Source organism: Malus domestica, chromosome 10 (assembly GCF_042453785.1).
Source record: "Malus domestica chromosome 10, GDT2T_hap1".
Lineage (NCBI taxonomy): Eukaryota > Viridiplantae > Streptophyta > Magnoliopsida > Rosales > Rosaceae > Malus > Malus domestica.
In genome coordinates, this window is record NC_091670.1 from 10,262,819 (window position 1) to 10,285,801 (window position 22,983).

General features: G+C 38.2%; 2 protein-coding genes across 3 annotated transcripts; one reads left to right on the top strand and one right to left on the bottom strand.

Annotated features, from left to right (window-relative positions):
- Positions 1 to 436: 436 nt before the first annotated feature.
- On the bottom strand, positions 437 to 2,857 carry LOC103440401 (3-ketoacyl-CoA synthase 4-like). Its single transcript, XM_017333560.3, has one exon. The coding sequence runs from the start codon at positions 2,412 to 2,414 to the stop codon at positions 894 to 896; it is 1,521 nt and encodes a 506-aa protein (XP_017189049.1). The 5' UTR covers positions 2,415 to 2,857; the 3' UTR covers positions 437 to 893.
- A 6,317-nt stretch (positions 2,858 to 9,174) lies between these two features.
- On the top strand, positions 9,175 to 11,296 carry LOC103440402 (uncharacterized). Of its 2 annotated transcripts, none has more exons than XM_008379076.4 (3): positions 9,175 to 9,441; positions 10,687 to 10,881; positions 10,990 to 11,296. In XM_008379076.4, exons 2-3 carry the CDS (start codon positions 10,699 to 10,701, stop codon positions 11,080 to 11,082), a joined length of 276 nt encoding a protein of 91 aa, XP_008377298.1. In that variant the 5' UTR covers positions 9,175 to 9,441; positions 10,687 to 10,698; the 3' UTR covers positions 11,083 to 11,296. The 2 variants fall into 2 exon arrangements, with proteins under 2 accessions (XP_008377298.1, XP_008377299.1); XM_008379077.4 differs by having other exon boundaries at positions 9,314 to 9,451.
- Positions 11,297 to 22,983: the final 11,687 nt, after the last annotated feature.

Sequence of the window (22,983 nt, forward strand, 5' to 3'; positions counted from 1 at the left end):
GTCAAATACTCACTTCCAACAATACCGATATTGTCTCCAACTTGTTAATTACCTGCGCAATCCGTCAAGTGTGGGTTTTATCAAAAAAAATCTCGATATTAATTGGAGTAGGGCTATGATATCTAAACTCTTGTTTCCTCAAAGATACGAATGATGTGGCATATTTCAACAAGATAACCCCTTCTCAAAGATAATCACCGATTAATTTGTCGAATATTCCTTGCCCTGTAACTGCTTCATGGCATTATAGTATCTAACCAAATTCATCAGCATCAACACACAGATCACTAGACATGTCTTGTATCACAAGGGAGCGCTAGCTGAAGCAAATCCTTGTAATTCGAAAGTTTCCGCGAACCCAATTGCAGGCCGTAACGAAGTTTCTCGAGAGAATTTGTAAGCCATATCGAAATACAAATCACACAGAAAAAGATCATGAGACTTAAAATATCTCAATGCTATTATTTCTCACAACGGAACTTATACATAGAAATTCTTTCAAACGACAGATATCCATATACATGAAATTCTTTCAAACAACAGATATCCATATACATTTTAGTTTTCCAATTGCCCTCCAATGCCCCGCAGGAAACCGTACTAATCACACTTCATATGGGGGAAGCATGAATGGTAAAGTATCAACGAGCATGAGCCGAGCCAAGGTTCCGGAAATGAGCCTACTCGACTAACCTGAGCATAGGGAATGAAAAACACGATGACTAATATGACCAAATACCACATAACATGCCCAATAGATCAAAAATTCGAAAAAGAAAAAGGAACATTAATGATAAGGGAGGCAGAAAAATAACACGATAAATTGACCAGCATATCGATTAATGTTTCCTTCCTATAAACCCAGTCCCTGACCAGATTGTGGTTGAGCTCTGCTAGACAACGGTCTCCACCGGATACCCGCGAATGCAATCTTCCCATGGACTATGAGGAGAAGGTTTTACACTCTGAAGAGCCTCCCACACTGCACTGTTACACTTGAAACCGCTACCAAAAGCAATCTGCCAGACACGGTTCCCCTTTTGCATCCTCCCCTTTGCCTCTGTATAAGCCAACTCATACCAAATCGAACTAGACGAGGTGTTACCGAACCTGTGGAGTGTCATCCGAGACGCTTCAACATGAACTGGTAAAAGCTGCAAATTCTTCTCAAGCTCATCAATCACGGCCCTTCCTCCCGCGTGTATGCAAAAATGGTCAAAAGCAAGCTTGAAATCTGGTATATAAGGCTTCACTTTTGCGTTGAACAACTTCTTGGCAACCAAAGTAACAAAGAAGAGAAGCTGCTCACTTAAGGGCAGGACAAGCGGACCCAATGTTGTGATGTTAGTCTTAAGAGCCCCACCGGCAATTGCCATGAGATCCTTGGACAAAGAAACCCCAGTTTTCCCGGCATCATCCTGCTCTTGATAAACACACCTAAATGCCTTATCATCAGCGCCACAATGAGTCCTCACAACGTGGACAAGCTTATACTTTGCCCGACGCCAATCCATGGACTTATTCGAAAGCAAAACTGCTGACCCACCGACACGGAACAAACAGTTGGGTATCAACATGGATTTCTTGTTCCCAAAGTACCAATTCTGAGTAATATTCTCAGTACTAACAACAACCGCGTACGTATTCCTATGAATTTGCAACATATCCTTAGCAAGATCAACAGCTATAACTCCAGCACTACACCCCATACCCCCCAAATTAAAACTCCTAATATTCCCCCTCAATTTGTACTTATTAACAATCATAGCAGACAGTGAAGGTGTTGGATTAAACAAACTACAGTTCACAACAAGAATACCAATGTCCTTGGGCTTAACATTCGTATTAGCAAACAGATTGTCCAATGCACCAAAAATCACCTGCTCTGCCTCCTCGCGAGCCGCCGCCATTGAAGGCCTCGGCGGAATGTAATGCATTGCTTCAGGGACATAAGTCTCCTCTCCGAGGCCAGAGCGCTCGAGAATCTTGCGCTGGAACTCAAGCGAGGACTCATCGAAGTCCCCTGTCAGCTTCGAATGCTCCATAAACTGCTGGTATCTCACTTGCAAATGCGACGGCGGCTTGTAACACGAATAGTCCACAAGGTAAACGGATCTCGGGCGGGTCATAATGTAAACGGTGGATCCAAAAACAACCATAGCAGAGAAAATAATGACACTGACGAGATTGTACTGGAGCTGGAGCCAGAGCTGGTGAATGTCATCCGGGTTCATCTGGGAGGCTTCGATGACGACGACCGCCATTAGAGGAACTAAACAGAGAGTCAGGAGATGGGTTATCAAGTAATGGTAACCCAATTTCACATACTTCAAGTTCACAGTCTGCAGGAAATCCGGCAGCCGACGGCTCTGTTGGATCCGAACTCCTCCATTGGTGGCCGGAGAAATGCACATGATGGTTGTGGGAAATGGGCACTTGGGTTTTAAAATATGGGGTTTTGCGATATGGGGTTTGAGCGGAGAGGTTGCAGAGGTTTATATCTGGCTAAAAGGATGAAGTGTGTATGTGAATAAGACGGATCTGAGTGGAGAAGATAAGGAGTTGAAAGTTGATAAACTAATACAACGACCCAGTAAGGATTATAGACCACAAGAAGGTGATTAACATCATCACAAATGAAGATTAATGATATGATGATGATTGGAGGAGTGAGAGAGAAGGAGGGAGGGTGAGAGAGAGAGAGAGAGGTTTATGAGGGGTTTGGTGTGCTATTGGTGTTTGTTCTGCTACCACTCTACTAAACGTCTCTGTTTGGCCTAGGATTTAGGAGGAAAGGAAGAGGAGTGATGCAAGAAAATGGAATGATAAAATTTTAGGAGAGAAATTCGGGGGGATGAGGGTTTTTAAATATTTGGGAGATGGACGTGTCGAATGGGGACATGAGAGAGAGGGGGAGAGGAAGCTTCACGATTTCGTGCTCCGCTGCACGTTGGAATTAAGAGAAATGTTGATGGGGACTTGGGAGTTTCCCATGTTGATGGGGAATTGAGTGAGAACTATTGATGGGGACTAGGACAAATGGGGATGCTTGCTTGTGTAATGTATCCAAACTTTTCGTTTTTCTTTTCTTTTTGATTTGGTGAAAATTTATAATATTGTATTAAACTCTTGTTAGTCAAAACTTGCTTATAATTTCTTTTCTGTAAAAAGGGCAATGTTCCTACTCTTTCCGAGGTATCATCTTGGTCACCATGGCTGGAATAAAATCTCGAAAGCCCCGAATCATACCGAAGTAATCCCAATTCCGAATTGAAATAATCTCAAACCAAAAAATCTGAATCGGTACCGAATTATTCGGTACAAGATTCGGTGTGAGCTATTCATTGGTTCGATAATTTAGAACCGAACTACAAATCATATATAAATATATTTTTAATTATTGGTTAAGATTAATTTCAACCATTGGATGGTTTCAGATTAATTTGGGCCATTCATTTGTTTCTCATCTTTGCCTTCACTCCAACTCTCTCTTAGTCTCTCTTTCTCGAATTCGAACCTCAGCAGCCACCCACCTACCCTCTCACAATCTCACTCAAATTCCTCTAACGAACTCTCTCAACTCCGACCACCACCACACCTCATAACTTCATCCTCACCTCACGACCACACTGTCTCCGACTCTTTACCCTCCTCCCTCCACCCCACACAGTCACACGGTCAACCCTCTCTCTCTCTCATAATCCTTTCTCTCACAATTCTCTCTCTATGACTGTCTCTGATTCTCTCTTAGTGTGTGGGTTTCGAATTGGGGCTTTTGCAATGGGTTTTGAATTGGGATTTCTGTGTAGGATGAGACCATCAAATCCTAGCTATGACTAGATTTTCCAGTCCTAATCCGTCAAGAAATATTGAAATTGCAATTCAATATCGCTATTTAAACTCCCATCTTGAAAAGGATCTATTTGGGATTTGGGATCTCATTTTTAGGCCGAGATCCCGTACCAAACCAGCCCTATTGGTCACAAACTTGAGAGAACTTTGGACATAACTAAAGTAACTATTTTAGGGAAATTAACTCCCACAACATTCTTTAGAGTTAACAACTTTGTTTTGGCATACTGCTTGGGAATAGCTTGGTTTTGGCATACTGGTTGACTCGGATACCTATATTCCTCAATAAAAATAAATAAAAAATAAAAACCATCACTTTTGATTGTATAATTAGGGCTGGGCTCGATTGGCAAATTGTGCCAATTTCCTTGTGCCACCTGCCAACCATATATACATAATTACTGAAAATCAGTTACCTCTAGCCAACCATCTTCTTACAGTTGCCTAAAATCGGTTCAGCCAAAATTATTGGTTGGTCGTAAATGGCATAACTGGTGGTTGCAAATAAGCTACAAAAAAAAACAGCTCAAGACTATGCACCGACTCGTAAACAACAAACTAGAAAAGGGGAAAAAAAGTTTTTGCCGCTATTTTTCAATTGATGATAAGCCAATATAATCATGACTTAAAAAATTAAAATGGAAATCAAATCAAAACTTAATAAGCCAACAACAATTGTCAACAAACATAATCCAAATAGTTATAAGTTTACAAACTCAAAAGTCTAACTAATATAATTGTCTAAATTCAATTGTAGCAACTAATGCATAAACAAAAAAAAAATCAAAACTCAAAAATATGGTTCTGGTTATAAGATCTCCTTATAACTAGGGAGGTGTGCGTTGAAGAGAAGAAGACAACTGAGAGATCAAGGTTGCTCGAAGTCGTGCAAGAGTTAGAAAAAAAAAACTGAACAACCTTTATTTTTTAAACCCTAAAACTGAGGAGTCAAGCATGTAAAAAATACCTAAAATATCTAAATAGAAAAAGAAATATATATATATATAATCCAATAATTATATTGGTCGATATGGTATATCGCCGGTGTACAAAATCCAATATCAAAAATATCTAAATACCTAAAATATCGTCGGTATATAAAATATTATATATATATATATATATATATATATATATAATCCAATAATTATATATAAAAAATACCTAAACCATCTAAATAGAAAATATATTGGTCGGTATGGCATATTGCCGGTATACAAAATCCAATACCAAAGCCATACCATTAATTGTCAGTTAGGTATAAAGCCAACCGATTATGAAAAAATGTCAAAACTATACCATACCTTTATGAACCGACCAATATGGTTCGGTCGGTAAAAAGTGATAAGCTTTTAACCTTCGGAAGAAAATGTTTTTTTTGTATTCAATTTTTTTTTTTCACAAACGATATTATCTACACTAAAGGAGACGGGGTGGATTTAGCCTCACAATGGACTAACAATAATGTGGTTCAAATTCGCCTTTAGCGAAAATCGAACCTAAGACCTCTCACTTATAAATGAAGAAGAATACTATTAAACCGTAGTACATTATTTGTTAAATGAAATGAATTTGTAACTTTCAGAAATGATGAATGTAAGTACATTATTTGTTAAAAAAAAATAAATTCAAGATACCAAACTGGCCTAAGTTTCTTTTCTAATAAGATGTTCATATTAACTTGTAATGTCAGTATTTGTGACTTTGTATGATTTCTTTTCGTGATTATGATCATTTTTTTAATATTTGATAACAGAAAGTTAATTTTTTTATTTGTTAGTGATTTTTTGTTACAAAAAAATCAATTAAAAACACAATAAATTCATCCTTAGAGGCTGAGCTAACATTGAATATCTCATAATATAACGTAAAAGAAATGCTAAGGAGACTCTCTCAAAATAAAACTCTCTATGAACTATCTATCATCTTATCCCTTTGGCACAAGAATTGTGCCAAAAAAATGAAGTGACAGATAGTTTATAAAGAGTCTGCTTAGTACTTCTCATAACGTAATTAGCCTTTTAGCCAGTATAAAAGCAAACAACTTGATTGAGGATCCTCTTCAGTCCTGTGATCTTTTAATCATGTCCGTTCATACATCGTGCAATTAGAATTCATTTAGAATTTTTTTTATTTACAATTAAATACAAACAGTACTTGACGAAAACTAATCATATGATGTACGATTAAATGACATAATTAAAAGATTTTTGAAATCCTCACAAAGATGACCCGCAGAGTATCCTCGTTCAAACAACTCTTCGTGGGACAGATTGGTCAAAATGATGTCCAAGTAATAAGTGCATTGACCGCTTTTGGAACATTCAAATATAAACGCTGCAATCATATGGCTCATCACGTTTTCAATCATGTTTTCAATCATGTTTACTGACCAGAAAGATGCAATCATATGAAGATCTGATCGGTGAAAAATTACCTTTTTTGCTACAAATTGGGCTTTATTGCTTGAGATTTCACAGGCCTGGATTCATTCCTTTTGTTGATTAGGTTTTTATTGGCTCTCAAACCAAATACGCAACCAGGCCATGACCACCCTCTCAGCCCAATACTGTAGCTAGGCACAATTATGTTTTCATCCTAATTAGGGAAGAAGAGCGTTGCTCCTCGCACCCAAAAATTTGATCATCATACTCAGCAATTTCACAGGCCTGGAACTCCACGCTGCTGACATATCGAAGCTGGCCAACATGCTTGATGTAGATTTCCAAAGAGAATGACCACCAAACGATGATCTCCCTACTGAACGTGCCGTCTTCGTTGCCAGTCGAGTCGTCAAAGCCGGAGAGTGCGTTTCTGGATGCACAGACGAAGTCGGAGATGTAGGTGTTGAGAAAGCAGGAAGCAAAAGAGGAAGCCGGAGGAGAAGAAAAGTTGGGACTGAATGATTCCCAAGCAGAGAAGCAGCCAGCATGAAGAAAGAGAGAACGGAGACGAACGTGAATGTGAATGTAAATCTGAACATGAGCAAAGGACAAACGGAGCTGCGCTACCCGATTCAACAATCAGGTCAATACCCGTTCCCGCCAGTTTAGTGAAAGGAAATAGCCGCACTCCGCAGTTGGGAAGTCAGTAGCATGGAATTCTAACGGGTAAGGGAGGGGGCCTCGTGCTGACTACATCAGCAGTTTACAAACAAATTGACGGACAAGCAAACAATGTCTAACATTGCAACGAATTTATAAGTTGATGTTTGACATTTCAATATTCAAAAGATACGGTATGTATTTGCTATGTGACCCAAAGTTGAGCTGGTAAAAGTAATTTGTTAATCTCAGTTTACTACTCTGAAGTTTAGTGGTTTTCAACATTTGGTACATGAAGTTTTTTTCATCCCAGAGTCATACCTCAAGTCTTAATTTTGGGACAGTTTCATACATCAGTTAAGTTTTCTGTCAGAACCTCCGTTAACTGATGGTGTGGCGCCTACATAGACAATGACTTGGCGCCACGTGTCAATTTGGACCCACATAAATATTAAAAAATTAAAAACTTAAAAAAAATTAAAAAAATTAACTTTTTTGGGCATCCTTCCCCCCTCCTTCCCGACCCATTACCTTATTCTCCCTCCCTTCTCTTCCACACACCCACCCATCTACCCCACTCCCTCCCCCTCCCTTCTATCCTTAGCACCCACCCAAGTACCTACCCCAACCTTTGTATGGTACCAACCCCTACCCTAGCTATCAGTCCCCAAAACAATATTTTTTTTTTCTGGGCCGCTCCTCACCCCCACGACCCCCTCCCTCCCTTCTTTCCTTTCTCTCCTTTGCACACACCTCGTGGACCCAGAGATCTGGATCGTCGGAGACGTAGTCGGGGCTGCTGACACTACTGGCTCACTCCTTTGTCGACACTTCTTCTTGTGATGAATATCGCAGAGGGTGCGTTTAATGGATCTAAGCCTGGTGAAGAGCGACGCCCCTATGGGTGGGATGATTGGATTGCTGGAGTTTGGGGGTGGAGCAGTGGATTCTAGCGAGGGAGGGGGCGGTTGTTAACCTGAGCGAGGGAGGGGGGCGGTTGTTAACCTGAGCGAGGAATGAGGGAAGATGCGCTGGAGGAGAGACCTGATCTGGGACTTGGGCTAGTGGATAAGTGGCGGTGGGTTAGAGAAGAGGTCGTGGGCGGGAGAGCCGGTGAGCTTCTAAACAACGTCGCAGAAGTGGGAGAGAGACAAAGGAAGAAAGGAAGAGGAAGGAAAAAAAATTGAATTTTTAACTTTTTATTTTTTTTTAATTTTTTAATATTTAAGAGAGTCCAAATTGACACATGGCGTCAAGTCATTGTCTATGTAGACGCCACGTCATCAGTTAATGGAGGTTCTGACGGAAAACTTAACGGATGTACGAAACTGTCTCAAAATTAAAACTTGAGGTATGACTCTGGGATGAAAAAAACTTCATGAACCAAATGTTGAAAACCACGAAACATCAGGGTAGTAAACTGAGATTAACCATTTTTTTTTTTAATGTTTAAAATTTGGGTGAAGAAGTTGGTCATGCCATGTCATCATTTAACGACCAAATTAGGATTTGATTTTTGTTCTTGTTCCTGCTCTAACCTCATTTATAGATTTTATTTTTAGTTTTTCTAATCAACCTAGATAACAAGTTAATTGAATTTATCTACTTATATGACAAATTCTTTTTTATAATCAATATGTATCACAATTAATGTGTTTCGCTTGTAGGTATATCTGTTTTTGTATTTTTTAGTTAGGTTTCACATCCCGCGTATAGGTATTATACATTCATATATTTGTTACTTGAATTAGGATCATATGTTCTCTAGATTAATTTATGTTAATATATTAATTCTTTGTTAAAATATCATAAGTAGATTTTTTTTTGTTTTTGAAGAGAAACGATAATAATAAGTAGATTTATTGGATCTCAAAAAATGCATGAAATTAGAAAACTTTTATTTATCTCTAATATTTTTAAAACTATAAATAAATATAACAGAAAAAAAAAAGTGAAAAAATTAATACTGAATTTAACCTAATAATCATGCTAATTTTTTTGGCCCAAAACTTAATGCACAACTTTTAAGTGTGGTCATCTAGTACTATGGTTTAATAGTACTTCTCTTCACTTGTAAGTAGAGGTCTTATGTGCGATTCTTGTCATTGACAAATTTGAATCATATTATTGTTAGCCAAATATAAGGCTAGGTCGACCATCTTCCTCTTCATTTAGATAATATCGTTTATTTAAAAAAAAAAAAAAAAAAAAAAAAAAAAGCTTTTAGATGTGCATAGCAAGAAGCATCATTTATCCATTAGAAGGCCCTTTCTAATTCAAATCCTTTTTTATTAGACAAATCCACAAGCCCACAGAGAAAACTTGCACAACGGGCAGCCTCTAACCCCGTCCCGTTTGCTTCATAACTTATCCACCCAATAGTTGGACGCCACGTACCCAATTCCACAACGGACGCTGCTGCCTCCGTTTGCTTGGAAACCACACTAGCTAAAGGCGGTTCCTCCTTTAGCAGCCAGATATAAATACAACACCCCATCGCTCTCTCTGCGAATAAGCTTTCGACTTGCTTTCTTCGCGATCAGAGGTACGTGCAGGTTCTGAATCTTCGCTTTTTATTCAATCTTTTATCACCTAATATTAATCTTAATTGTTTTGCCAGAAATCTTTACTTTTCTTTTCTTAATTTTTCGAATCAGAAATGTTTTTGCTGTGATCATTAGCATCTTTACTGAAATAAATCTACGTTTAGCTTAATTTTGAATTGTTAATATTTCTGCCCTGATTGTTTTACCCGTTGTTGTACGGTGGACTGGTATGTTTTCCGGTGGTAGTTTCACCGTGGCATTTCGTCAAACACTTGGTGTGCGGTTTCTGTATTCATAATTGTGTAGCTCAAACATACTTTCCTCATATTTTATGTGGTAAATTTTGTGCAATTATTATGTTTTGTAATCAGACAATCAATATGGACCGTAAATTCAACAAAAATACTGTCTGATGTTATGATATCATGGGTATTGGTTTTTAAGTAATCTTAATTATGTGATCGGTGAGGGAAAATGATTGTGCTTGATCTGAATAAGTTGAAGAACTCTTTGCCTTTACATGGACGTGCTCCTTTTTTAAAAATTTGGGAAAGAGATGTCCCTGCTGCACAGATGTGATTGTAGAGGTTGTGGGATATTTGGGGTCTAAAACAATAATCAACCTTTGAATCTCATATTAGTGCGAGCGTAAGAAGATAAAACGAACTAGCCCACAGAAAAAGTTAACTTTTTGGAAGCTTTTATTTTACATTGGTCATTAGAGAGAGACATATAACTCGAGTGGTAGCAATTAGGGTTCTGAGGCCATCTGTGAATGCTTTCGTGGTACTTTTATATTCTTATGTAATATTTACTTGAAATTTGTTTGTTCCTAATTTATTTCCCCCCCACATTTATCTGTTGTTTGCACAAAATATCAATACATTCTTTCCAAATTGTTTGTTATGCCAATATATGGATCCAGCTGCTCTGATTCTGATTGGTTACAACTGAAAAGTTTGAATCAGTGTGCTTTCTGTTTGTATTTCGTTCTGTCTTGTATGTTTCTGGCACATAATTATGAACCAGTTATTGCATTTATGGTGTGCTTTTAAGAATTGATTGGCGTTGGTTCTGCTTCAGTTTTCTACCCTGAATATTGATGGTATAACTGAATTTGTTGAAGTGACTTGCTATGACTAGTCCTTGGATTTAGTTTGAAATGGATCGGTTTGCATTATTTTGAATTTGAAGGCCATCTGTCGTCTGTCTAGATCTTTTATAACGAATGACTAGCGTATCAGGTGCTACTGACAATGGAATCACAGAAAACTCAACATGAGCCATCACCGGCTGCTGCAAACCCAGCCGCCACTTCATGTCGAAAGAAGAAGAACGAACAAGCCACTTTCTTGGAGGATTTGAAGGATCATATTGATGATTTTGTAAATGCATCTATGGATGAACACAAAACTTGCTTCAAGAAGACCATGAACAAGGTTTGTTCCCAGTTCAAATTTAATGCTAATACAACCTATCTGCAACTTTTTTCGTTGCTCAATCGGTTTGCTTCTGTTTCTGATTCAATAATTTGCATTTGTTTTCAGATGTTTGGAATGTCAAAGATCGTCTCTAAGAGGAGTGCTGACACCAAGGAAGTTGAGAGTACTCTGCCCCTTCAAACCACAGTGGCAAAATAGGACATCTTCTCTTGCGTATTATAGGCATATATCTTGAGAACCAAACTTTGCTCCTGGCCTTAACCAATTAGATTTTTGTGATGTGTAATTTGTTAAAATTGTGGTACTGCACTGTCATTTTTACCAGTACGAAAACTTGAGTTTGTAGGTTAAGTGGCGACTATTATGAACTCGATTACATAGTGTCAACAACGATGTTACTTCTCGTGATTTACTCTTTTGCTATTCGGGTAGTTTTTAGTATGTAGTATGAGATTGCACAGGAGTGCATTTGTATAGCGAACTATGGTTTTGGTCCTTATAATTCGGACGAAGTTCCATATTTGTTCTATTAGTTTCAGTTACCGCAATTTAAACTCCATGGTTTACGTACTGTTGTACCTCAAGGACAAAGGCACAACTCCAATTATTTTAATTGAATTAGCATGTAAGGGTCGATTGAACCTGTTGGAGGTGTGGAATCCCCATGCACCTGCTTGGCTTGACGTGCTAATTACTTTGAAATAGTGACGAAACAAACCCAATGTTCTTGAATTGCAGCACGTATAAACCAAGTGATCTAATTGCGATGAGTGAAAAATGGAACTTCACACAAGCTACAAGGACCAAACTCATACCATTTGTAAGCTGTGCTTCGGGGAAGTTTTGGTCTATGGTTGGCCTCTATGGTGTTGGATGTCAGTTGTTCGAGTCCGCTTGCCTTCAAACACAAGCAGACACTAGATATTGTGGACAACCCTGAGGGCCGAGACCCGTCGATGTTTTGAATCTCCGTCAATATAGCTTTGGCTGATTCAGGTAAGGACAAAAACATCACTTGATCTCTAATTCAAGTAAGAACTACATCAAATGGTCCAAATGGTTAATTTAGGTCAATTGGTTTTCAAGGCTCGTGAAACTTGTAATGGAACGAGAACAACATCTGACCAATTGTGATTATAAATATACGAGGCAAATAATTATCTCATTGGTTGTAATTCTAAAATGTCTCCTTGAATCCAATCATTTCAGTTTATTTTAATCTATGCAAAAAATTAACTAAAATCGGAATGGTCTAGCTATCTAATGTTATCCAATAAATAGATGGACAATGTTTCTCACTCAAACACTGAAATTGTGATAACGTTAATTAAATGGTTAAACGATTTTTTTTATTTAGTTGACCTTTGCAGACTTAATCCTTAAAGAGTGATCTAAAAGTAGACAGTTTCCATCATTAAGCAACATTGTAGAGTAAGAGAAAAACTGAAAAGATAAAAATGAGAAAGTTGAAGTGAAAAATTTGCTAGCGTCCCCATATATCAATGTCAGTGAAATAATAGAAATGTATTTTAATGGAAACACATATATGAAGCTTTTGTATAATATATATATATATATATATATATATATATATATATGTGTGTGTGTGTGTGTGTGTGTGTGTGTGTGAAGCTTTAGGGCCTATTCATTAACATTTTGAAAAAAAAAATCGTTTTATGAATACAAAAAGGAGTGAAAAATGTGTTTGGCATTATATTTTGTGAAAATAAACTCAGAAAATAATAGAACATCAAATTGATGTTTCAATTTTTTTTTTTTAAGAAAAATATTATACAATAAAGTATACATTATTAAAAAAAAAATAGAGTTTTGATTAAAAAAAATTCCTATAGGTATGCCACCATTATCGTCATTATTGCCACCACTACCACAACATCCTTCATGGTCTAACCACCATCACTATCAACGCCACCATCTTTGACACTACTACCTCCCACCACCATCATATTATCCACTGTCATCACTCCTGCCCCCATGGGCATCACCACCTCCACCATCTCACCGTTGCGGCCACCGCCACCATCACCACCACCTTCTACCACCATCACCTCACTCTCCACCATATTTACCCTCACCATGGCCTCCATCAATTCCACCATCTCTACCACCATCATCCCGGCCACCATCTATCAACCACCATATTCACAATCATCCTTCATAATCACTGTTAACACAACTATTATTTGCCACTATTGTACCCAACACCGCCACCACCACCACCATCACTTCATCCACCATTGCCCCTTACCACACTATTGCCACCTCCTATATTCCTCCACTACTAAATCTCCATTGTCACCACTACTACCACCACACCAACTACTATTGCTACCAACATCACTTTCATCGTCTCAACCACCATCACTATTAAACACGAATTTATATTGTTTTGACATTTTTTATATTAGTTCCAAACACGATTTCAATGTTTTCATTTTTTAAAATCATTCTTGGATTAAACTATCAGACTCATTCTCATATCATAGAAATGCAAAATTGTATTTGTTGTTTTTGTTTTACAAAATAGCTCCTCAAAAATTGTTTTGTAAACCGATACTGGACGAACCCTTAGTGTTTTTTTTTTTTTTTTTGCTATAAGAAGAATGTACCAAATAGTAGATCTTTGAGGGAAAAACCGCTTGTGAAAAAAACCCTAGTGCTTCAATTGTGAGAAAACCCTAGTGCACCCACTCCCTTTAGGTCTGTGGGAAAGCGGTAACCCTCCCCTTCGCTCTTGCTTCCTCCATGCTTCCCACTTGCTTACTTCTCTCCCTTTCTCGTCATCTCTCCCATATCTTCCTCTTTCTTCTCTCTCTTGCCTTCTTTCCTTACTGGTTATACTACTTCATCTTTCACTAATGGTAACTTGCCCCATCTTTCCAAATATGGTGGCATGGCCCATTTATCCACTGATGGTGGGTCGCCTCAATTACCGATTTTTGGTGATGGTGGGCTTAAGATCGACCTATATTGGGCTTTTGATCCGTCTCCTTTCAGTTTTTCGCTCATCTATTGGAGATTTTCGTTATACTGCACCAAATCCAAATTAGCCCCAAAGACATATAAAATCCCTAATCTTTACACATTACTAAGCATAACTGCTAGAACGACGAAGGGACAGCGGTCACGCAAAGGCAAATACGATCGTTGGAAACATTGGGCGGCGAAGAAGACGTCACACAAAGCTTGTGACATCAGACATTGCACGACGAAGGAAAGTGCTTTGTTGCATGAAATGAATGTTACGCGACGGATTTGGTGGTCTCTGCTCGAAACAAAGAGCGAAGTATGAGTGTTCGTTGCGCATGATACTTTGAGCGACGAAACTAGGGTTCGACCACTAGACCCTTGCACGACGGACATAAGTTGCAGTAAGATTTTAAAATTAATTTTTTTTAAATTAATTTTATTGTTGTAGACTTATTTGATTGAACGATCTTAGGTTTTAGAGAGAGAGAGGACCGGCGGCAATTAGAGAGAAATGAGAGAGTGATTTAATTGTGATGTGTGTTTGTATCACCCCATTGTGCCTTTATTTATAATAGTATGATAAGTAAAAACCTTTCCCTTTAGGATTACAACATATAATAGGTAATCAACTCCTAATAAGAATATAAGATACATTCTCATATATACTAGGATTTACACAATCATATTCCTATTCTAAATATGACTACAACACTCCCTCTTGAGTGTGTAAATACTCAACAAACTATCGTACAAGATCTTTGGCAGATAAGGTAGAATAGTTGATGAAGTTATCAGCACAACGGGTGAACGCGAGTCTCAAATTTAAGAAAGTATGCATTTGTAGTAAAACTCACAAAACCTCGCTGTGGTAAAACTCAAGGCATAGGGAAAACCCATAGACTAAGGAGAAAAGTGAGAAAAATACATAATGTCTAAAACAAATGTCAAACAGAACGAAAGTAGTGAACTCAATAGAGTATGATCATCCCATGATTGGTGCCTCGTTAAAACCTCGTTAAGTAGCAAAAACACAGTGGGAAAAATTGATGCGAAAATTAACTTAACACACAAATTAAACCCTCTTGTTGTCAAATTGTAGTACAAATGCAAGTACGGATCGTTCTAAACCGGGGATTAGAAGGGCTTGCTAAAACCTCTAAACTGACTTAAAAACATATAAACAAAGTTAAAAACACTAAACTAGACTCAAAGAACTTAAAACAAACTCAAAGGACTCAAAACAAGCTAAAAACGCTCAAATCTATCTAAAAACACAAACTGGGCAGATTTGGACTCTAACACACTTTTGGGACACCTAAAAACACAAATCAAAACAGATTTTGACTAATAAAACACTTTAAAGTAAATGGGGTTTTGGTTTTGACGAATTTGAAAACAAAACAAGTAAATTAAAGAACTAATGAAATCTGCACGAATTTGAGTAAATTGAATGGATGGAAGGCTAGCTAGGAGGTTCTTCTCCACACATGACATACTTGCACATAAACCAATTTTCAGTTGTTCTTTCGATCAATCATGAAACTCAACACCCCAGGTTAATTAAGTCCGCTTAAATTAATCTTCAAGTTCTCCTTAAGTTATTGAATTGGATGGGAAAGCGCATACAACAATTCAAGCATTCTTCAAAAGTTCTTTACGTGAACAACACAATAAAGATACAATCAAAGATCATTAAGCATTATGAAAACTATAAGTATTGACGAGGCATTCATTACTATGATGAGCATGAAACTTCTGCCAAGAATTTATTTAACGCGATCGTTTATAAGCGACCTCCACTACTTGTGAATATAAGTTTGTAACTATTAGGTGAAACTCCCTTATACTCTAGCATCATATTCATGCATGCAAACTAAGTGTGCACTCTTAATAAACATACAGGAATAAGTTATCAATCAAGCAGTTAAACAAATTGAATTCACAACTTATGAAAGCACAACTGAAGGTAATTAAATCATATTGCAAGCATGAACATGGTTTCGAATTCCCCCCTAGCTAAAGGGGGTTTAGTTCCTCATACTCACAAAGAAAAGATAAACAAATTTAGACATTAAAAAAAAAAGAATGAAAACACCTAAAAACGCTCCAACAATCCAACTTGAATGGCAAGCACGTCCAAGGGTCCTCCTTTTTCTTTTTGTTGCGGCACAAGGTGTGGTTTGATGGATAAGTGGTAAATTATGGTGGTGGATGGATATAGGTGAGTTATGGTGAAGGGTGGATGGGTGGATTGTGTTCTCTCGGCCAAGGAATGAAAGTGTAAGTGTATGGAGTTGTGAGATGTGAATGTAGTGTCTTTTGATGGATCTTTTTCTCCCTCCCTTGTTATGGTGAAGGGTGGATGTATTTATAGGCTAGGGAGAGGACTACCATCTAATTAAGGTGGTAGTGGTGTATGTTGTGGTAATGAGTGGATGTAATGGGTGTAGTGGGTGAATGTTTGGTAATGAGTGGGTGTAATGGGTGTAATGGATGGATGTTTGGTAATGAGTGGATGTAATGGGTGTAGTGGGTGAGTGTTTGGTAATGAGTGGATGTAATGGGTGTAGTGGATTGATGTTTGGTAATTGTAGGTCAACACACTTGCACACAAGCATGCTGATTTCTAGCCTTCAAATCTTCAAAAACGTCCATCCTCATGTCTCCATGCTTGCACTGTTCAATTTTGGCCCAAAAATGCTCCAAAATTCTCCAAATAGCACTTTGTTGCTAACTTTGTTATTTGAACCTACAAACACACGAAAATAGCTTAAAGTACTAAAATAACTAGAATTAAACTAAGTAAATGCCAAGAAACAAACTAACTAAGTTGCATAAATATGCTCCTATCAAATTCCCCCACACTTAGCTTTTGCTAGTCCTCGAGCAAAACAAAAGAAACAAAATGAAACAAAACAAACAAAACACAACCTAACCTTCCAATATTTGCCTCAGGGATTTCCAATGCACATGACATGTTAAAAATTACCATTCCCACAGATTTTGGTTATCTTCACACTTGAGCACAAACTTAATCACGGTCACTACTTACTAGTTCAAAATTAACTAATTAAAACAATGTTTTGGATGTAGTAACATGCCTTAGAGAATTTGCTCAATTCCTTACAAGATACTCTTTATTTTCACACACATTTTCTGACTGCACACCCTACACTAAAAACTAGGACTCACATATGTTATAACAAAGGAAGCAATTTTCTGGAGTTATTAAGCATGTTTAGATATGATCTCATGAATGGTATGCTACTACTTAGATGCGAGAACTAGTGACACCATATGCTCATACCAATTTCAAACTCCACAAATTGAAATGCACAACACTCAAGATTGAAGTCAAGGGTTGTAACATGGCTTGGGGGTAATGGCTAACAAAGAAAGGATATGAATAACAAACGTTTTTAAAGCGATAGCAAGCAAAACAATGAAATAGACACTTGGAATTCACTTTAGAATGCAAAATCAACTTTTACATACAAAGGGAAGATGCATGCAACACTTAGGGCTGAATTCAATGTTTTGGACCCTTTTTTAACAAACAACACTTTAGAGCTCTTTTTCATACTTTTTTTTTCTCTACCCGTGCCTTATAAGGACTTTGGCACACACAGACACAAGAATCACTTCCCCCCACACTTGCTTTCTACAATACATTGATAAAAAAGGAGTTCATTTTAGGTCATACTTTACTATGCTTCAAGAACAAGGGTATGGATGATCCTAAAACTAGGCTAGGTAAGGATAGTGTGGGTTAACAAAGAACATAGGCTTAACAAGGCTCAACGAGGTTAAACTTAAACACATAATGAAATAGGGGCACGACAATTTAGCTTTGGTGGTCACTACACAACTTCATCTTGAATATGTGTTATGCAAATCAATAGCATGCTTTGAATGAAATAGGCATGAGTTTTAGCATTTGGAACTAAATGATGAAACGCCTTCTAAGTAGCAACCAAGCAAAGAATAATGAGATCATGCAACGACTTTAGAAAACAATGATGCACAGATTATTAACTCTCCGAATAAACGTCTAGGCTCAAGTCTCACAAGGTTGTAGCGTTCATTTGAGTTCCTTCCTTCAAGCATGTTACAAAAACTGATTTTTCCTTTATGATTGCATGTGAATTCATAAATTATAACCACAACCAAGCATACACCAAAGAGTAAATCAATTTTCATCCATGTTTATAACTCTCTTTAACAATCATGTAATTAAAAACCAAATCCTCATCATTGTGTTGGAAGGTACCATAAGACACAAATAAACACACAAAAACAACTCTTTTTGGGTTTTTCAAAACAATTTTTTTTTCCAAATTTTTATGAGATTTTCGGATTTTTATGTCAAAACACAATAAAACACTCCTAAATAGCTTAAAAACACTTAAAAACAGCAAGGAACAACACTGGAAGTAATGGGTGATAAACTCCTACGAATTTCATGCAAAACAACTTGGTTACCCCCCCCCCCCACAATCAAACATTGTCCTCAATGTTTCAAGCATAAACTCACATAAAAACAAGCAAACAAACAAACAACGAATAAACATGACAAGTATGGTAAAGTAAAAACCAGACAAAGTAGAGTTTAATAACGTAAATCTGGTTTTGGAGATAGATGATCTTGGCGACTTTCCACAGCTTTGATCTCAAACTGGTTTGGAATTCTGAGCGAGGAATATGAGAGTTCCTTGGTTTCAAATCAGACTCCTTCTGTTGGGTTGATTTGATTGTGCAGTCTGCATTCTTCTCTGCTTGTTTCTTCTGCACGGCAGGCAGGTAAGAGGTTGAGGTGTTGGTCTATTTCTTTCTTCAATCTTTCCAAGTGCCCACCTCTTGCTTTCTTTCTCCTTGTCCCTAGCTGAGGATGAATTGGCAAATTGTCTCCACATGCTTCAAGGTATCATTTTCACTTCCCTTATTTGTTCCCCAGGCAGATATGGTAGACGAAGAGGAAGCATAAGATGATGAAGATGAGTACTCGAGAGCAAGGCTAGGTAAGCAATCAGGAAGGGGTTCCAGGCAGTCGGTTCCAGATCGGAAGATTGATACCAAGTGCTAGCTGATTGCTCTCTTTCTCCTTGTCCTAAAACAATGACAAGGAGAAGAACAGGGAGAAAGCATGATATGAGATACTCTTGCTTTCAACCTTTATGATATGAAATACTTTTGCTTTGGATGAGTTGTTTGCAGAGGTACCCCAAGGAATAAGGAACACTGAGTGACTCAAGAGGGTTTGTTGGAAAGGCATTCTCGGAGAAGAAGAAGGGTTATGTATGTCTGTCTTGCAATGGAGGGTGAAGGGTGACATTTATAGGAATTAATAACCAGTACTATTTTTTCACTCTTGTCAGCAACCGTTGGATGATTTAATAGTAAACTTCAGGTGCTTTATACTTCACAAGAGATCTTCGACAGATTGCCCGTAATTTCTGCAAGGCTGAGTGTGCATGTGATAGGTGCTGACACGTCTGGAAAAGTAAGTGCCTCTTCGATATCTGGAATCGGCGATTCGACAAACTACCCGTGATTTTCGTAGAGCTGACTCTGTATGTGACAGATGCTGACACGTCTGGAAAAGCAGATGCCTCTCCGATATCTGGAATTGGTGCTTCGACAAACTGCCCGTGATTTCTGCAAAGCTGACTTTGCATGTGATAGATGCTAACATGTCTGGAAAAGCAGATGCCTCTCCGATATCTGAGTTTGCCTCTTCGATCTCTGAAATCCCGTCGAGTGCAGAGGTTGCATGTGACAAGTGGGGACAAATCTGGAAAAAAAAATTGGCCGTGGTTTCTGAGCAGGCCCAGCTTTTGAGAAAGCTAGCACCTCTTTGATTTTTGAGTTGGCCTCTTCGATTTCTGAGCTCGCCTCTTTGATCTCTGAAATCCCTTCGAGTGTTTATTTTTATAGAGGTACGCAGGACGTTCAAAGCACACTTGAATTTTTGCCTGTAGAAACTCCCTTCTTGGACTTCTACGATCTTCACTTGTTCGACCTCTTCTTTCTTTAACACCTCTGAAAATGTCTGGCCCATCCGACCGTCGTTTTGACTTGAACCTTGGTGAAGAGGCAGTCCCGCCTTCTCCAGACAACATATGGCGCCCATCCTTCATATCCCCTACTGGTCCCCTTACCATCGGGGATTCGGTGATGAAGAATGATATGACAGCTGCGGTGGTGGCCAGGAACCTTGCCACTCCCAAAGATAACAGACTACTTGCCAAACGGTCTAATGAGTTGGCTGTTAAAGATTCTTTGGCTTTTAGTGTGCAGTGTGCAGGTTATGTGTCTAATATGGCCCAACGCCTATTTGCTCGAACCCGTCAAGTTGAATCATTGGCGGCTGAAGTGATGAGTCACAAACAGGAGATTAGAGGGCTCAAGCATGAGAATAAACAGTTGCACATGCTCGCACATAACTATGCTACAAACATGAAGAGGAAGATTGACCAGATGCAGGAATCTGATGGTCAGATTTTACTTGATCATCAGAGGTTTGTGGGTTTGTTCCAACAGCATTTGCCTTCGTCTTCTGGGGTTGTACCGCGTAATGAAGCTCCAAATGATCAACCTCCGATGCTTCCTCCTTCTGGGGCTCCGCCGACTGCTGAGGCTCCGCCGACTACTGAGACTTCTCCTAAGCAGCCTTTGTGAAGACTCCCTCTTGTAGTTTTTTTCTGCTTAATGTTCCTTTTTTTTATGAAAATGAATGTAAAAATACCTTGCATAACTGTCAATGTTTTAAAAATAAACCCACACCAAAAACAATTAAACAAGCAACAAATAAAAATGAAAATCATGGCAAAATAAAACTACAGAAAAGGGAAGGTTTTAGGAATGCAAAACCAATCGTGGAGCAATTCAAAAATCTTCCTTATTTGAATACGTGGGTTGCCTCCCAAGAAGCGCTTGTTTTAACGTCTTCCAGCCGGATGAAACTTCCTTCTAAACTTGGATAGAGCCCATAGCATGGAATTGATCCTTGAATGGACGGTGATACTTGACGTGATCCGGCAATGGTTTAAATTCTAGTGTAGGTGCCTGAATCAGCAAGTTGGAGAAGATGGCTTACTTGCTTGCTCCAACATAAACTCAATTACGAACACCACATGTTTGAAGGTTGCAGAGATATGGGACTTGGCCAGATTTGGTGTTTTAAGAGTTATGACTTGTCCCGTGTCATAAAATCCAACTTCTTTGGGAATTTTCGTCTCAAGTGTATCTTCTTTGATGAATTCTAGACATTCCCCATCCACTTCTTGCTCTTGATTCGTTGGAAAGGTTTCGAAGATGCCTTTCTCACCCTCTTATTCCTTGGATTGCATAATCCTGCAAGGAATAAGGACATTTGGTGAAACGGGGCCAGGACAAATTGAATTTAGGCTTACCTTGGTTGTGGTGGACGGCATAGAGGGTATATGGGGCTGCAGCAAGGGTGGTTCTTCCCTTGCTGTGGCCTTGTTATTCTCCTCTTCTTCGAGCAGCAGTTGTTCATCCATGTTTTGGCTTGGTTTGGATGTCTTGGGTTCACCTCCAACCTCCATAGCACTTGCCAAAGTGATAGCATCATGGATTTCAAAATCTTCCTTCAAATTTTCAATAGTTGAGTTGGAGAGTTCACTTTGCTCTTGAATTTGTGCCATGAACTCCATAATCTGCCCAATTTGCTTCTCCAATTCACCCATCTTCTTGGCTTGATTTTGCATCTCTTTATTTCCATTTTCTACTTCCTGGTTCAAAGAGGTGAGTAACTTATTAAACATATCATTATCTAAAGACGTACCTGAATTGAATTGGGTAGATTGTTGTGGTGGCTGCATAGGTCTTGAATAGAACTCCTCTTCTTGCTACCAATACCCATCTTGTTGGAATTGTTGAGGTTTTCCCCGCATGTAATCTGAATAATCTCTCCAATCTAAATTGTAAGCGTTGGAAAACATGTCATCCCATGATTGGCTATGACCTTGATAACCCCAAACATCTTCATTCGCAGCGAATTGAGAACATTGATGAGTTGGATATCCTTGCCCATAGGACACACCGTATGTAGGGACACTTTGCATTGTGGTCCCTTCGGCATATTGTGACAATTGAGAAGTAAGTTTCGCCAATTGAGCTTGAATGGTAGCAAAATCCATGTCTTACTTCTCTAGTACCTAAAATCAAAGAAACAAAACTAAATCAAATATCATAAGTAAAAATAAAAGACACAAATAGAAACAAAGTCAGTAACTAAAACAAAAGACATGAAAAGAAACATCGGGGGATTAGCAAAGTTGCTAATCCCCGGCAACGGCGCCAAAAATTTGATGCGAAAATTAACTTAACACACAAATTAAACCCTCTTGTTGTCAAATTGTAGTATAAATGCAAGTAGGGATCGTTCTAAACCGGGGATTAGGAGGGCTTGCTAAAACCTCTAAACTGACTTAAAAACATATAAACAAAGTTAAAAATACTAAACTAGACTCAAAGAACTTAAAACAAACTCAAAGGACTCAAAACAAGCTAAAAACGCTCAAATCTACCTAAAAACACAAACTGGGCAGATTTGGACTCTAACACACTTTTGGGACACCTAAAAACACAAATCAAAACAGATTTTGACTAATAAAACACTTTAAAGTAAAGGGGGTTTTGGTTTTGACGAATTTGAAAACAAAACAAGTAAATTAAAGAACTAATGAAATCGGCACGAATTTGAGTAAATTGAATGGATGGAAGGCTAGCTAGGAGGTTCTTCTCCACACATGACATACTTGCACATAAACCAATTTTCAGTTGTTCTTTCGATCAATCATGAAACTCAACACCCCAGGTTAATTAAGTCCGCTTAAATTAATCTTCAAGTTCTCCTTAAGTTATTGAATTGGATGGGAAAGCGCATACAACAATTCAAGCATTCTTCAAAAGTTCTTTACGTGAACAGCACAATAAAGATACAATCAAAGATCATTAAGCATTATGAAAACTATAAGTATTGACGAGGCATTCGTTACTATGATGAGCATGAAACTCCTGCCAAGAATTTATTTAACGCGATCGTTTATAAGCAACCTCTACTACTTGTGAATATAAGTTTGT